General features: G+C 41.0%; 1 protein-coding gene across 1 annotated transcript in view; it reads right to left on the minus strand.

The window, feature by feature from the left end:
- LOC125903018 (contactin-associated protein-like 4) overlaps positions 1-12,965 on the minus strand; it is a 105,055-nt gene that overhangs the window by 47,327 nt on the left and 44,763 nt on the right. The window contains exons 4-5 of the mRNA XM_049599605.1: positions 9,281-9,428; positions 4,375-4,578 (exon numbers count right to left, since the gene is read on the minus strand). Coding sequence (XP_049455562.1) covers positions 4,375-4,578; positions 9,281-9,428 — 352 coding nt within the window. The remainder of the gene's footprint in view (positions 1-4,374; positions 4,579-9,280; positions 9,429-12,965) is intronic.

A 12,965-nucleotide genomic window follows, 5' to 3' on the forward strand; every position in this document is an offset into this window, starting at 1 on the left:
GTTGGAAAACTTCCTAAAACTGAGCTTCTATAAGGCAATGAATATTGCGGAGGGCGTGGCTCATCACATAAAGGTGTAGAACATCTCAAGGGTTTCACCCATCACCACGCAACTTTGTAGGCATATGACCACACATAATCTGAGGGGACCCCTCCATTATTGAGCCCATCAAACAAAATGGGGGCGCTAGAGAGCTCATTTCTTATCTAGGCCTAACCGCCATATGGATTTTTACTAAACTTGGTAGATATGTAGAACAGGACGCCTCAAGGTGACTGGAGAAATTTAACTCTAATTGGCAACTGGGTGGCGCTATAACAACAGAAAAATGCTTCAAAATGGCTAAAATGCGACCGATGGCTGTGGCTCCCCCTGTGGACCAATGTTGGTGTTGTTTCTAATGTTTGGTATGACTAAGTCATGGTATGGTATGCTGTACATAATCACGGAAACTGTCAGTGTGTCATTCTGTCAGTCAGTCATTCTGTCTGTCCCACGTTTTTCTACTCACTGACGTGGTCAATCTATGTGAAACTGCACATAGGCATTGAGGACTGGCATAGGTAGAAGGGGACGAAGCTACCAATGGGTATGGACTAGTGGATTTTATTGTTGAGCTTTTTCTGACTTTGTAGGGAAAAACAGAAACTTAAATCCCGTCTTCCTTTCTGAAACCTTCTTCCTTCAAACAAAAGCTCAGCCAGAAGGCATGAGATCACTGAACACTGATCCCTTGTATATTTACTCACAAATATTCCAGTGGCAGAAAAGCACAAAGCTTAATTATGAGCCAGTGAGCTACAGAACTGTAAACCGACTTTTTGATGAATGTATAGTGGCGAGGAATGGGATGCTTTTGGAAGAGAGAGCATAAATTTTAATAAGCCGGTGTATTTATTCAAACAGTTTGGACGGCTGCGGGCAAACAGAGTGGAACTAAGTGTCTTCTGTTGAGTGCTGCTGAAGGCTGCTGCGGGTGCACGAGGGAACAACACTCATAATGGGGTGTTATGGTGGAGGCCAGACCCGCACACACTGATGAGGATTTAATGCCGCTAAAGGTCCAAATTAGTTCATTGCCTCGGGTTTTAAAGTTGAACTTCTTAAAGGTTTAAAGTTTTAAATGGCTGCAGCAGCGGCCTGGAATTACAGAGGCTGGTTTTACAGTTTCAGTGAGCTGAGGTGACAGAGCTGCTCGTGGGGTGCTGCACTGCGGTTGACCTTTATGAAGACATAACAGGCAGTGATGTGCAGGTTCACACTCACCAAGAGCTCAAAGTTCACTTCACACTGATTTTTAAACAGTTCACAGATTTATACATGGAACTGAGGTCACAGTCCCAACCGTGAACTAGTTCATGTTATTTTCATCCATTTTTTTCAACCTTTCCCAAGTTTGTTGGCGATGCAGCTGATGTTTTGTCCCAACGCAGTCTCATCCCCAAGGCCTTAAATATGGCAGCCTGTTCAGTGGCCCTCTGCTTCTGTTACCATTGAGAAAGCACCTTACAGTGTCTGAGACACACCAGACTGTCATCTACCTTCAAGGTATTTAACATTACTGTCTGTGGCGATGATGTAGTAGAGATAGTAAGAAAGTCTGAGTAGGATGGGAGTGATTTCTGTGTGTGTGTGTGTTTGTGTGTGTGGGTGTGTGGGGGGGGGGGACAGGTGGTGGATGGTCAAACACACACTGGACTTCAGATATTTATATGAACTGGCTTGAGCAGTAGCGGCAGCTGTGTTGTCTGGATTGATAGTTGCAGAAGACATGCAGGTGTGTCAAAGTCTGTTCCCCCGACATTTTTCAATTATTTTTCAGCCATTTTTGGACATTTTACCAATATCATCCATTGATTTTACTCATATGTTTTGGGGAATAGCTACTGCTATATAACATGTTTTGGAATTATTCGTGGGCCTTTCACTAATATTTCCTACAGGGTGTGGTGTGGAGGTTTGTCAGCGTCTCCTAATAAATTAAAACTTCATCACAGTTGATTATTTCATTGCTGTGATCATGAAAACAGACTCTCAGAGAGCTCGATTCACAACATGAGAGATTTGAGTAAAAAAACAAACTTGGCACTTAAAACCTCCAAAATCCATCAGTGTGCACAGAACGAGTCAGAGACGGCGACTAAATCTGTTCCAGGCCAAAACTCAGAGACACATCACAAAGAGCTGCCTCTGACATCGGTGATGTCACACAATTAACCTCATTGTCTCTCTGCCAGGAAAACAGCATGACTGTCACACCCCAAAGAAATAAATCCAGTCAATCTGAGCTCCAGTTTTACGTCACGATGCAGTCTGTGGTGCAACAACAGAGACAGTGTGTTTTTGTAAATGGCAAATTTCCCCCTCAGTCTGTTTACAGTCTGTTTTCTTTTGTGCACTTCGAGGTTTAATGAATGAGTCAGTAATTAGTAACTGCGGCCCAGAGCTAACGACTTAGGAAGAGAATGGTCTTTATTCTGATTCACAGGTATTTTTGGACTCATCATCACCTGATGATTCATTAAAGGAGACATTCAATACTTGTGTTTCTTTCCAGTCAACACATGACGTCACACTGATGGATGTTTTATACACAGAAACAGAGATGTAAACTTTAAAGTCTCAGGATGCGATCTGCTGCAGTGTTACACAAACGCACAGAGCTGCAGAGTGACTGCCTGAGGAAGAGGAGGGACGAGGAGGAAAGACAATAACACAATATAACAAAGCACAATGGAGCACCTAATATGAGGTAAATGACCCCGAGTGAAAGCTGAACACAAGAAGAAAAGAAAGCAGTGAACCGCAGTGACATTTTCATACAGAGGCGATTAATTACACGTGCGGAACAATAAAAGCAGAAAAGCCAAAATAAGAAAGAAGAAAGAGAGCAGAGGAGAAATGTTACAGAAGCTCATCATTTCCCAAAACCACTAACACGGAGCTCCTCCCAGCAGAGACAGCTCACAGTCATAACGTTTGACCTGCAGCCACATCAGATACAGACGCCACAGACATGTTACACACCTCAGACCATAAAGACAACAAACTGCAGAGTGAACTGAGACGGCAGCTGCAGGCTGACACATTTAATTATTCATATTAATATCACGATGTAGCCCAAGACTTTGGAGCACTGCAGCTCTTTCATACACACACGCACATCCATAACGATGGGAAACTGAGAGATCCTGAGTTTTAGGATCGACTGTGGGCCGCACTCCAAAAACACCGGAGCCTGCTTTGCTTTGGATAATGTCTGTGACTCTGACCTCAACCCTTTAAAATGTGACACAATATGTCTGTTAAATAAGTCTGAAGCCCGATCTGAGATATCATTTTTTTTATCTGTTAATTTTGTCAGACGTTAGCTGATTTCTTTTTCTGACATCTTACTGATGTTTTCCATTATGCTAATATAACTCGGAGATTTTATCAATATTTTTGGAACAGTTTGGGGAATTATTTTTTGAACATATTACAAATGTTTTGTTGGACAGTTTACTAATATTTTTCTGATATTTTACTGCTATTTTTCATCATTTTTGATAAAATTTTATGAATATTTTTCAGCCATTTTCTGGACATTTTCTGCAATTGTTTCTTTTTTTGGACATTTTACAAATACTTTGTCCGACAATTAACTAATAATATTTTGATATTTTACCAATGTTTTTCACATTTTTGGACATTTTATTAATATTTCTCTTGGGCAAGCTACTGATAAAACATTTTAAGTGATTATTTTGGGACACTTTAGTAATATTTTCTGGAAAATTTAACTCTATTTTTTTTATTTTAACTATTTTAGATCATTACATTTATTTTTCTGTGTTATTTTCCAATTTTTTTTTGGACAATATACTAATATTTTTTGGGACTATAGTTTGACTTTTTATTAACACTTTCTAGCCATTTTTCATTTACAAATATTTTGTTTCAGAAACTTATATTTTCAGCCATATTTGGACTTTTTTCCAACACAATTAGACATTATAGCAGCACAGTCTGGGCCCCTTTAAGTCACAGTACCAAAGCAGATGCTGTACATGTGCAGACGGCAGCCGCATAAAAACAGACGTGGTCAACAAACACCAAGAGACTGTCAACTGATAGATCTGTGGGAGAGCAACAAAACAGTATCTCATTCATTACTGATATAAAAGTATTGTAACACACAGTCACAGAGAGAGATTAACGACATGCATGTTATCATGAGGAGTAAATGCCTGGCTCTGTGACATAATCCCTTATATCTCCATGGAGACCGAACCATTACAGACTCACTCTGTTAGGACGTCTGATAGTTTCTCAGATAATGACAGACAGACAGCAGCACTGTAGAGTCTGACCAATCAGAGACCAGAGTCGTACCTTTTCGGAGGAGCAGCAGAAGCTTTCCTTTCTCTAACTGCAGGCTGAGGCTGTGCTCGCTCTGTCCCTCTGCGTGCAGCAGTGTCCCAGAGTTCCTCAGGGTCTTAAATGACAGAGAGATGCTCTCCCTGGTGATCCGCCTCGGCCGGGGACTGAGCCTGTAGAGGAGGCTGCTGCGGCCGTCCAAGCTCACCACGTCAGAGTCTGAGAAACAACAAAACCATACTTTACTCTGATGAGTCAAAACTTTCCTTTAGTGTTTCAGGATCTTCAACTAAACACGTCAGCAGGAAGGAAACAAACGTCCACACACACAGAGCTGAGTTTAAATGGCAGATGTCTTAATTTTGTGAAAGTGCAGCACTGAAGAGATCAAGACTCTTTTAGTTGAGAATAAACACATTTAGAATTTGCAGACAACAAAGACTTATATGTGCGAAGTTACAGTTTGGCAGAATTTTAACGCCACAGATACACACTCAGTGACGCGTGAGGAAAAGAACAGTCGTGCAGCGTGTGGCGGAGACAACGTTTAGATTCTCCTTGAAGAAGTGCAGAGCTGTTTCTTACAACACGTCTATTTAAATCTCTCCTCTAATCCGTCTCTCTCCAGAGGAGTTGGCAGTGTATTGTTTGTAGAGATCCAACAAACTGATTTCATCATAAATCATTTCTCTGCACCTTCAGCTGATGACACACAAACAAACAAAACTTGTAAAGCCGTCGTGGATGCTCTGTGAAATGATCCTGTGCTCATGCTTCTGGAATTTTATAAAACCAAAAGTTTCCACAAACACTTTAGTAAACAAATTATTTTTAAAGATCATCTAATAAACCGTGAGCATGGTGTTGTTGCTCAGTCTGCATCATCCTCATCACCAGTGTGTTGTTCAGGTTCAGAATTTATATTATAAGAACAAGAATGATAAATTAAAGCTGCAGGCAGCTGTGATCGGGCCCTCGCTCTCCCGCACCACTGAAGCAGTTATGTGAAAACTCAGAGTAAGTTAACCAAGATGAGGGAAACTCTGGGTTGTCTGTTCCAGACTGAGAGCTAACTTAAACTCTGGGTCAGTTACCATGGTGTTGGTGTTTATCAATATAAAAATATGGCATTTCCTGTTTCCACAAGGGGGCGCTATGACTTAGAGTGAGTATGAGAATAGGAGGCGTGCAGGGCAGGGCTCTTGTCATGTACAGAAATTTTGAAGCAGTTAGGATGAAGTATGTGGGAGAGAGAGTTGCTGGAATATGCATGGTGATGCATCAAATATGGCGGCGCCATAGCGGCCACGCCCCTTGACATAGAGAAAAGCTTTTAATAACGTTTGATCAGCATGGTCTCAGGGTGATCTGTACCAAACCTGAAGTTGATTTGACAAAATCTGTAGGAGGTGTTTGTTAAAATACAAAGTTGTGGAAATCCCAAAATTGCCACCAAAATGAGACATGAGATCGATTTGTGGGGCTCAAGCTGAAGCATCGAGGAGTCGAGGAGGTGCAGAACTGGGAAAGGTCTATTCTCCTCTCGCATCACGTCTTGCATTATTTCCTACCTTTGTCTCTTTCCTGACACACACCTGTCTTGTCTTTGTCTTGTTTGCTCCACCACACCCTCGCTGTCAGCCAGTCCCTGTGTTTCCCTCCTTTCATCCGAGCCCGCCCACTCCAGCTGTGTCTTGTTCAGGGTTGCAACGGTATGAGATTTTCACGGTACGATAACCGGCTCAGAAAACATTGCAGTATCACAGAACTGATCTTATTATGAGTCAGAGGGTTTACCTTAAAACCTGTGTATTGCTGCAACCCTCGTCTTGTTCTGGTGTTTAGTTTTGCGTGTTTGTGTTTGTGCTGCTTCTGTGTTGATGTCTCATGTTCTCCGTCCTGAATTGTTCTCAGTTTAGTTTTGGTTCTGTGAGTTGTGCCTGCCTGTTTTGGAGGAGTTTAACGAGCTGCATTAAAGCACGCCGTTTGTGAAAACCATCTGCCTGCCTGCTGTTCTGCATTTGGGTCTGTAACAACACCATCCACCATCCCCTCCGCCTCCACAGGACAGGGCCAGCTCATATTCTACGTCACTTTAGAAACGCTGATATGATTCACACGAAACAAACAGATCTAAAGTGTTTGTGGTTGCAGAAATGTACGATGCCAACATTTTGGTCTGGGCTATGACAGTCTGGTGAGTGAGTGATAAAGCATAAATAAAATGTCCACACTCTCCAGAGCAGCTAACAGATGAGCTGTCTGAATATGGAGCATGGATCACTCTACAGAAAATGATACACTAACCATCATGACGCAGAGTGTAGCCGTGCTCCTGCCTACAGTGTCTCTATCGAAGCATCAAATTAGAAATGTCAGCTCAGATGAATCCGAGCCGTTCACTGCTGACACAATCAAACTGAAATCATTCAAAAGTTTCCTCTTTACCTTTCGGATCAAATGAGGAAGTGATGCCAGAATCCTCAGAGTCCAATCAAAACTCATTTCTTCTGTCTGAGAGTGAAGTTAAATCAAACTGAACCAACAGAGCAGCAGACACACACTCTCTCAGAGATCATTCACTCCTGCAGCACCGTCACAAAAACGTTTCACAACAGCACTGAGATGTTTCAGTCCCTCTTTAGAGATATCACAAGTCATTTAATATTCCTTCACAGATGTCATCATTTCCTGGTTTTACTCGAGAAGTGCGTCTCGTTTTTCATCACCTTTTGTTGACAGAGCTGGACGGAGTTTGTGTTTAATCTAACTGCATCGATGGATTTGCATGACAAGTGTGAGGGACTCCTGTTTGGGGGCAAAGACGGACTGATTAACTTTTCACACTGGCTTGACTTCTCACAGACAAATGACTTCTGCCTGCGTTCATGTAACGTAATGAATCTTTCTGTTCTGAGCAGCAGACGCAGGGAGAGGCCGTCTGTTACTGTCACAGCCTCGGCTGCAGTGTCCTCTCCTGTCTCCTCCGTCCTCACTTCTTCTCCTCACGTACTGTCTCTGCTTTCTGTGCACATTCCTCACCTGTCCTGCAGGTGCCACAGAGGCTCGCTCAGAGTCAGACCTGATCTGCTGCCTCCTCCCCATATGCTCCTCATCTCTGTTAAGTGCTGTGTGCACATACTGTATGTGTGTTTTTTAGTTTGCACATTAAATCTGAAATGTGACATGCGTTAGGAAAAAAAAAGTTTTAGTCCTGGATAAGACAGAAGTTTCTTGATGAAAAAGAAGTTGATGGAAACAGAAATTTTATGACTAAACAGTGATATTACAGTGCATCCTTGTTCTGTAGACGAGACAAGACCTAAATTTGTTTCAAGTGACTAGTGACATAGAAATAATAGTTAGCATGTTAGCCGTTAGCCTAGATACAGCCGGGGTGCATAGTAGCGTCAGACCTGTTAAAACATAAGTGAACGGGCAACCTTCAAGTGCAAAGTTAGTCCACTAAACAAGCTTTTTTTCCACAAAGACCGCCTCATATCGTTAGGATAAATGTCAGAACATATAGAAAACGACACGTAAACGTGTTGTCTTACCTTACCGGTGTGCTGCCATGTTTGTTTACCATCTAGCTCTGCTTTCCAAAGCGTGGCCGAGCCGAGACGTGTTTCATTAAGATGCTCTGGTAAGAATTGTTCATATACCTCTATTTGACTTGACTATCGTTTATTGTTTAGGGCTAAAATGTTTTAGTGAAAGGGAACTTCAGTTTGTGAAGGAATACTGCATGCTGCATGCCGTTTTAAAACCTGGCCAAAAATAACGGAGTAACGCACCGTTTGGTAACGGTAACTGAGTTACTGAATTTAAAAACTCGTTAGAGTATTAGTTACTGCCAAAACTAACAGCGTTACTGTAACACGTTACTAATAACGCGTTACTGCCCAACACTGCTCATTGATTGTAGTTTTTAACAAACAGTTGAAACTGTTCAAGTTGTTAGATGCACAACAAAATAGAAATATTATAAGACTGAAAATAAAGTGACATATGCTCCTTCAATCTGCCCCCGATCAAACTTCTTCCTTCAGAAAATTTTAGCCAATTCATACAATGGCATATCAAAGCCATTGAAGGTGACAAATTAATAGATAAAAAAGGAATCCAGGGATTAACATTCAAAGTAAAAAAAAAAACTTAGATTTTAAAAAGATTAAAGTTGTAAATTTATTAGAAAAATTGGATAATCTCTGAGATTAGAGTGATAAATATATAAGAAACTCACATTAACAAGAGAAAAAACTATTAAATCATAAATTTTTGAGAATCTAGATATTAGCTGAGATTAAAGTGTTAAATTCATCGAAAAAAAGCAAATCAAAAATCAAATCAAATTTACGGGCACTTCATTATTATTTGAGATTATTGAATCATACATTTTCAAGAAAAACTCAGGATTTTTTTTAACACTAAAGTCTCAAATATGTACGAAACAAAGCTGGATATTACCTGAGATTAAAGTCATAAATTCATGGAAAAACATCAGAATTATATGGGGGAGAAAACTGATTATTGTTAAAGATTATTAAATCATAAAGTTTTAACAAAAACTCCCACATTTTCTGAGGTTAAGGTCAAATTTCTTTGAGGAAAAAATTGGACATTTTCTTAGATTAAAGTGATAAATTCATGGAATAAAATCACATTTGAAAAACTTATTTTTGTTTGTTTTTTGATCAAGACACCAAATGCATCAATTTTATTTTGACAAATTCATCACTTTATAATCTAAAGGAAAAAAATATTCTTGTGAATAAGAGTTTGTTTTTTTCATAAAGTTTCACTTTCATCTCAGAAAAGAAGTTCAGACAGAGAACCGTATGATGTCCCGTTCAGTGACGTGAAACAGGAAGGTATCATTTCTACTTTCATCTTTTAAAAAAAAAAAGCCCAAACTGACTGTGAGGACATCCGTAGGTCTCCAGCCTGAGTCCAATCCGTCCATTCGGATTCCAGTCCAGGGGGATGAGGCGGACGTAGCGGGCGATCACCGGATGCTGGAGCTTGTGCTGGACCACGCTGTCTGCGTTACTGTTCCCGGGGAAAGCCTGAAAAACAAAGCGCAGCAGCAGGTTAGCTCATGTTCTGAGCATCTGTCCATCTTCTGTTCGTGACACGCCACAAAGATAACTGTGAGTGGATATTTACTGTAGGCAATCTTACGACTAAATAAGTGAACACGTTCTTTAATCTTTTTATTGAAGCTGGAGTGCACCCCCCCACCACCCCCCACCCCCCCACCTCAGACTCGACGTTTGATTTTCCTCTTAATGAAGGGAATATTGTGGAGATAGAGCCACGTTCCTGCTGAATGGATTCTCAATCAGGTAGAAAATTAGATTTGTGAAGCAGCGGTTGTACTTTTATGTTTTAGACGCTTTGGTAAACACTCGGTCCGCCGAGAGTGACTTTTATTAACCTCTGCGATCCGAACTCGCTCTTTCTGGATTTGTTTTAACCTTTAAAGCTCAAAGTTGGACTTGATCTTTAACCCTTTATCAGCTTTCATTATAAAAACCATGCACATTTCCTCCACCATAGTCTACTTCCTGTTTCTCCTCACAGGGAACAGCAGAGCAAAAGCACTGTGGTGAAGTCGTCTCATTGTATTTGATTGTGCTGCAGTCTGAGTTGTGAGCTGCTCCTCCTAAATTACCTCCACTTCTGATTTCTGTCCTGATTTTCTTCTCTCTGCCTTTTGCCATTTCAGAGTTTCACTCACAGTTGTACCTCCTCTGATCACTTTGTTCCTTTTTTATTTTATATGCAAATACTGTAAACTCAACCTAAAATGAAGCAGCAGAACTTGAGCACTGTTGGGACGTAACGGGGCCGCAGGACGGCTCAGAGAGTGATGCTGCCCGTCTACCCAGATGAGATGTCCTTGAACCAGCAGCTGAATCCCTACAGGTCCTCCAGACTGACCTCTGACCTCCCCGTGGAGCTGTGTCACGTAAGACATTTATCAGTTAGGACTTGGTGTTACGATCCCTGGAGCTTTAGCATGCTTCATGCCAGGGCAAACAACTACTGTGGTTGTTTTTATGCGACTCACTGCTGTTTGTCCTGCGCCCTTTTAGGCACCAAGCGTCTTATAGCAAGCAAATCTGTTTGTTTGTTTTTTTGTTGTTAATTGGCAACCCATTGTAGTATATCCCGCAGAATTTAAGGAAACCAAACATGGGTGTTTTTAGCAACCTGTGGCTGTTTTCCCAGCAGGGACTCTGCCCCATACAACCAGGCATTTTAGACCAACATGATCTTTTCCGAACCACGACTAAGTGGTTTTGTGCCTAAACTGAACCACAGCATCAGTAAAACAGTTCTGCTACATAATAACGTACCAGTGTAACATTTATCCTGGTGGTTAGGCTGTGTGAGTACTCGAGCACATCTGCATCCATGTGCTGCTGTGACACGTCTGCTATAATGCTGACTTATGTGGGTAAATTCTCATCATCAGAGTTTAAGTCTGTGGAACAAGGATCTCACAGCTTTGAACAGCTGAGCCTGACAGAAAACAGTCTTAACCTCCACAAATGGCCGCTCCCTGCTGAGAACAGCAGCTCATTTAGTTGAGGCATTGGCTTCTGAAATAGGACCTGAGCAGAAGAAGGAAATCCTCCAAATGGAGACTTTGATTACACACAGAAAGAGAAAGAAACTAAAATGGTTTGAGGGAAGAAGAAGGGAAAGAATTTTCCTCTGAAAAGCTTTAAAAAAAACTGGGATTACGAACAGAAAGTCACAAAACTCTTTGTTGTTGAGTATTTTTCTTTTCAGAGCTTCATTTCCAAAACTTCTCTAGTCTTGTAAACTTGAATGTAATGAGTTGAAAGAATATTCAACTGAGAAATCACCAGACTCATTCAATTAATTTTCTAAAGAAGCATCATCAGCACAGCAGCAGACGTCCCAGCATGCACTGTTTGAGAGTTCAAGCTCTCCAGAGACACTTCTGTTTGGTAGTTTGACAATGATGGACGCTTCTTGTTTATCTACATGATCATGTCGTAGCTTCTTCCCATGATAATGAAAACCATTGAATTCAGTTTTAAATTCAGTCACCTGGGCAGTAATAACTAGATTAAGTCACAGGAAGTGGCGTCACATGTGGCTCCAACAGGACCAGCTCCTGCTGTATCGACTCTTATATACTAACATAGATCCGTCTGTTTCAAACGTTGTAAACGTCACTGCCCTCATACTTCCATGTGTCCTTTATAATGTCAGATATGGCCGATACTGCAGATGGCACTAAATGGTGGAGGAGGTCATAATATTGTACCTTTTTAAATGGAGGCAGGGTCTGTGCGACCATTAATACGACATGTACGGAAAATTACTTTCTCTAATTTCACTACATATTATCAAATATTACTGCTCTGTGCCGTCTTACCATGGTACGATGGCCAAACATGTTTCATGCAGTCACAGTGACCTTGACCTTCAAACACTAAATTCTAGTCAGCTCATTGTTGAGTCCAAGTGAATGTTTGTGCCAAATTTGAAGGGGTGGAGGGGTGAGTCCTCTCACAAAAATGAGACGGATGAGAGATCACAGTGACTTTGACCACCAAATTCAGTTCATCCTTGAGTCCAAGTGGATGCTTGTGCCGAATTTAAAGAAATACTTTCATGGTGGTCTTGAGCTATCACGTTCATGAGAAAGCGACAGACAAGGTCAAAGTGATCATGACCTTTGACCACCAAATTCTAATCAGTTCATTGTTGAGTCCAAGTCGATGTTTGTGCTCAATTTAAAAAATATATATATATCCATTAAGCACCCTTGACATATTGGCGTCACAAGAATGAGACAGAAGAGGTCATAGTGACCTTGACCTTAAACCACTTAATTCTAATAAGTTCATCCTTGAGTCCAAGTGGATGTTTGTGCCAAATTTAAACACAAAATCCATCAAGGGGTCCTTGAGATATTGGGTTCACAAGAATAAGACAGGTGAGGTCACAGTGACCTTGACCTTTAACTACTAAATACTTGTCGGTTCATTGTTGAGCTGAGTGAACATCTGTGTCAAATTTGAAGAAATTGCCTCAAGACTTTCCTGAGATATCATGTTCATGAAAATGAGGACAAGAGATAACAGTGAACTTGACCTTTGACCACCAAATTCTAACCAGTCCATCCTTATAACCAAGAGGACGTTTGTGCCAAATTTGAAGAATTACCCTGAAGTAAAACAACAGACAAGGTCACAGTGACCTTTGACCACCAAATTCTAATTCAGTTCATTCATGAGTCCTGGTGGATGTTTGTGCCAAATTAAAAACAAAAAAAAAATCCATCAAGGAGCCCTTGAGATATTGTGTTCACAAGAATAACACGGACAAGGTCACAGTGACCTTTATCTTTGACCACTAAATTCTAATCAGTTCATGCATGAGTCCTGGTGGATGTTTGTGCCAAATTTAAAGAACTTCAGGGTATTCTTGAGATATCATCATGTTCTTGAGAATGCGGTGGACCAGGTCACAGTGACCTTGACCTTTGACCACCCAATTCTAATCAGTTCATCCTTGAGTCCAAGAGGACGTTTATCGCATTCACAAGAATGGGATGG

The sequence above is a fragment of the Epinephelus fuscoguttatus genome, linkage group LG16, assembly GCF_011397635.1.
Source record: "Epinephelus fuscoguttatus linkage group LG16, E.fuscoguttatus.final_Chr_v1".
NCBI lineage: Eukaryota > Metazoa > Chordata > Actinopteri > Perciformes > Serranidae > Epinephelus > Epinephelus fuscoguttatus.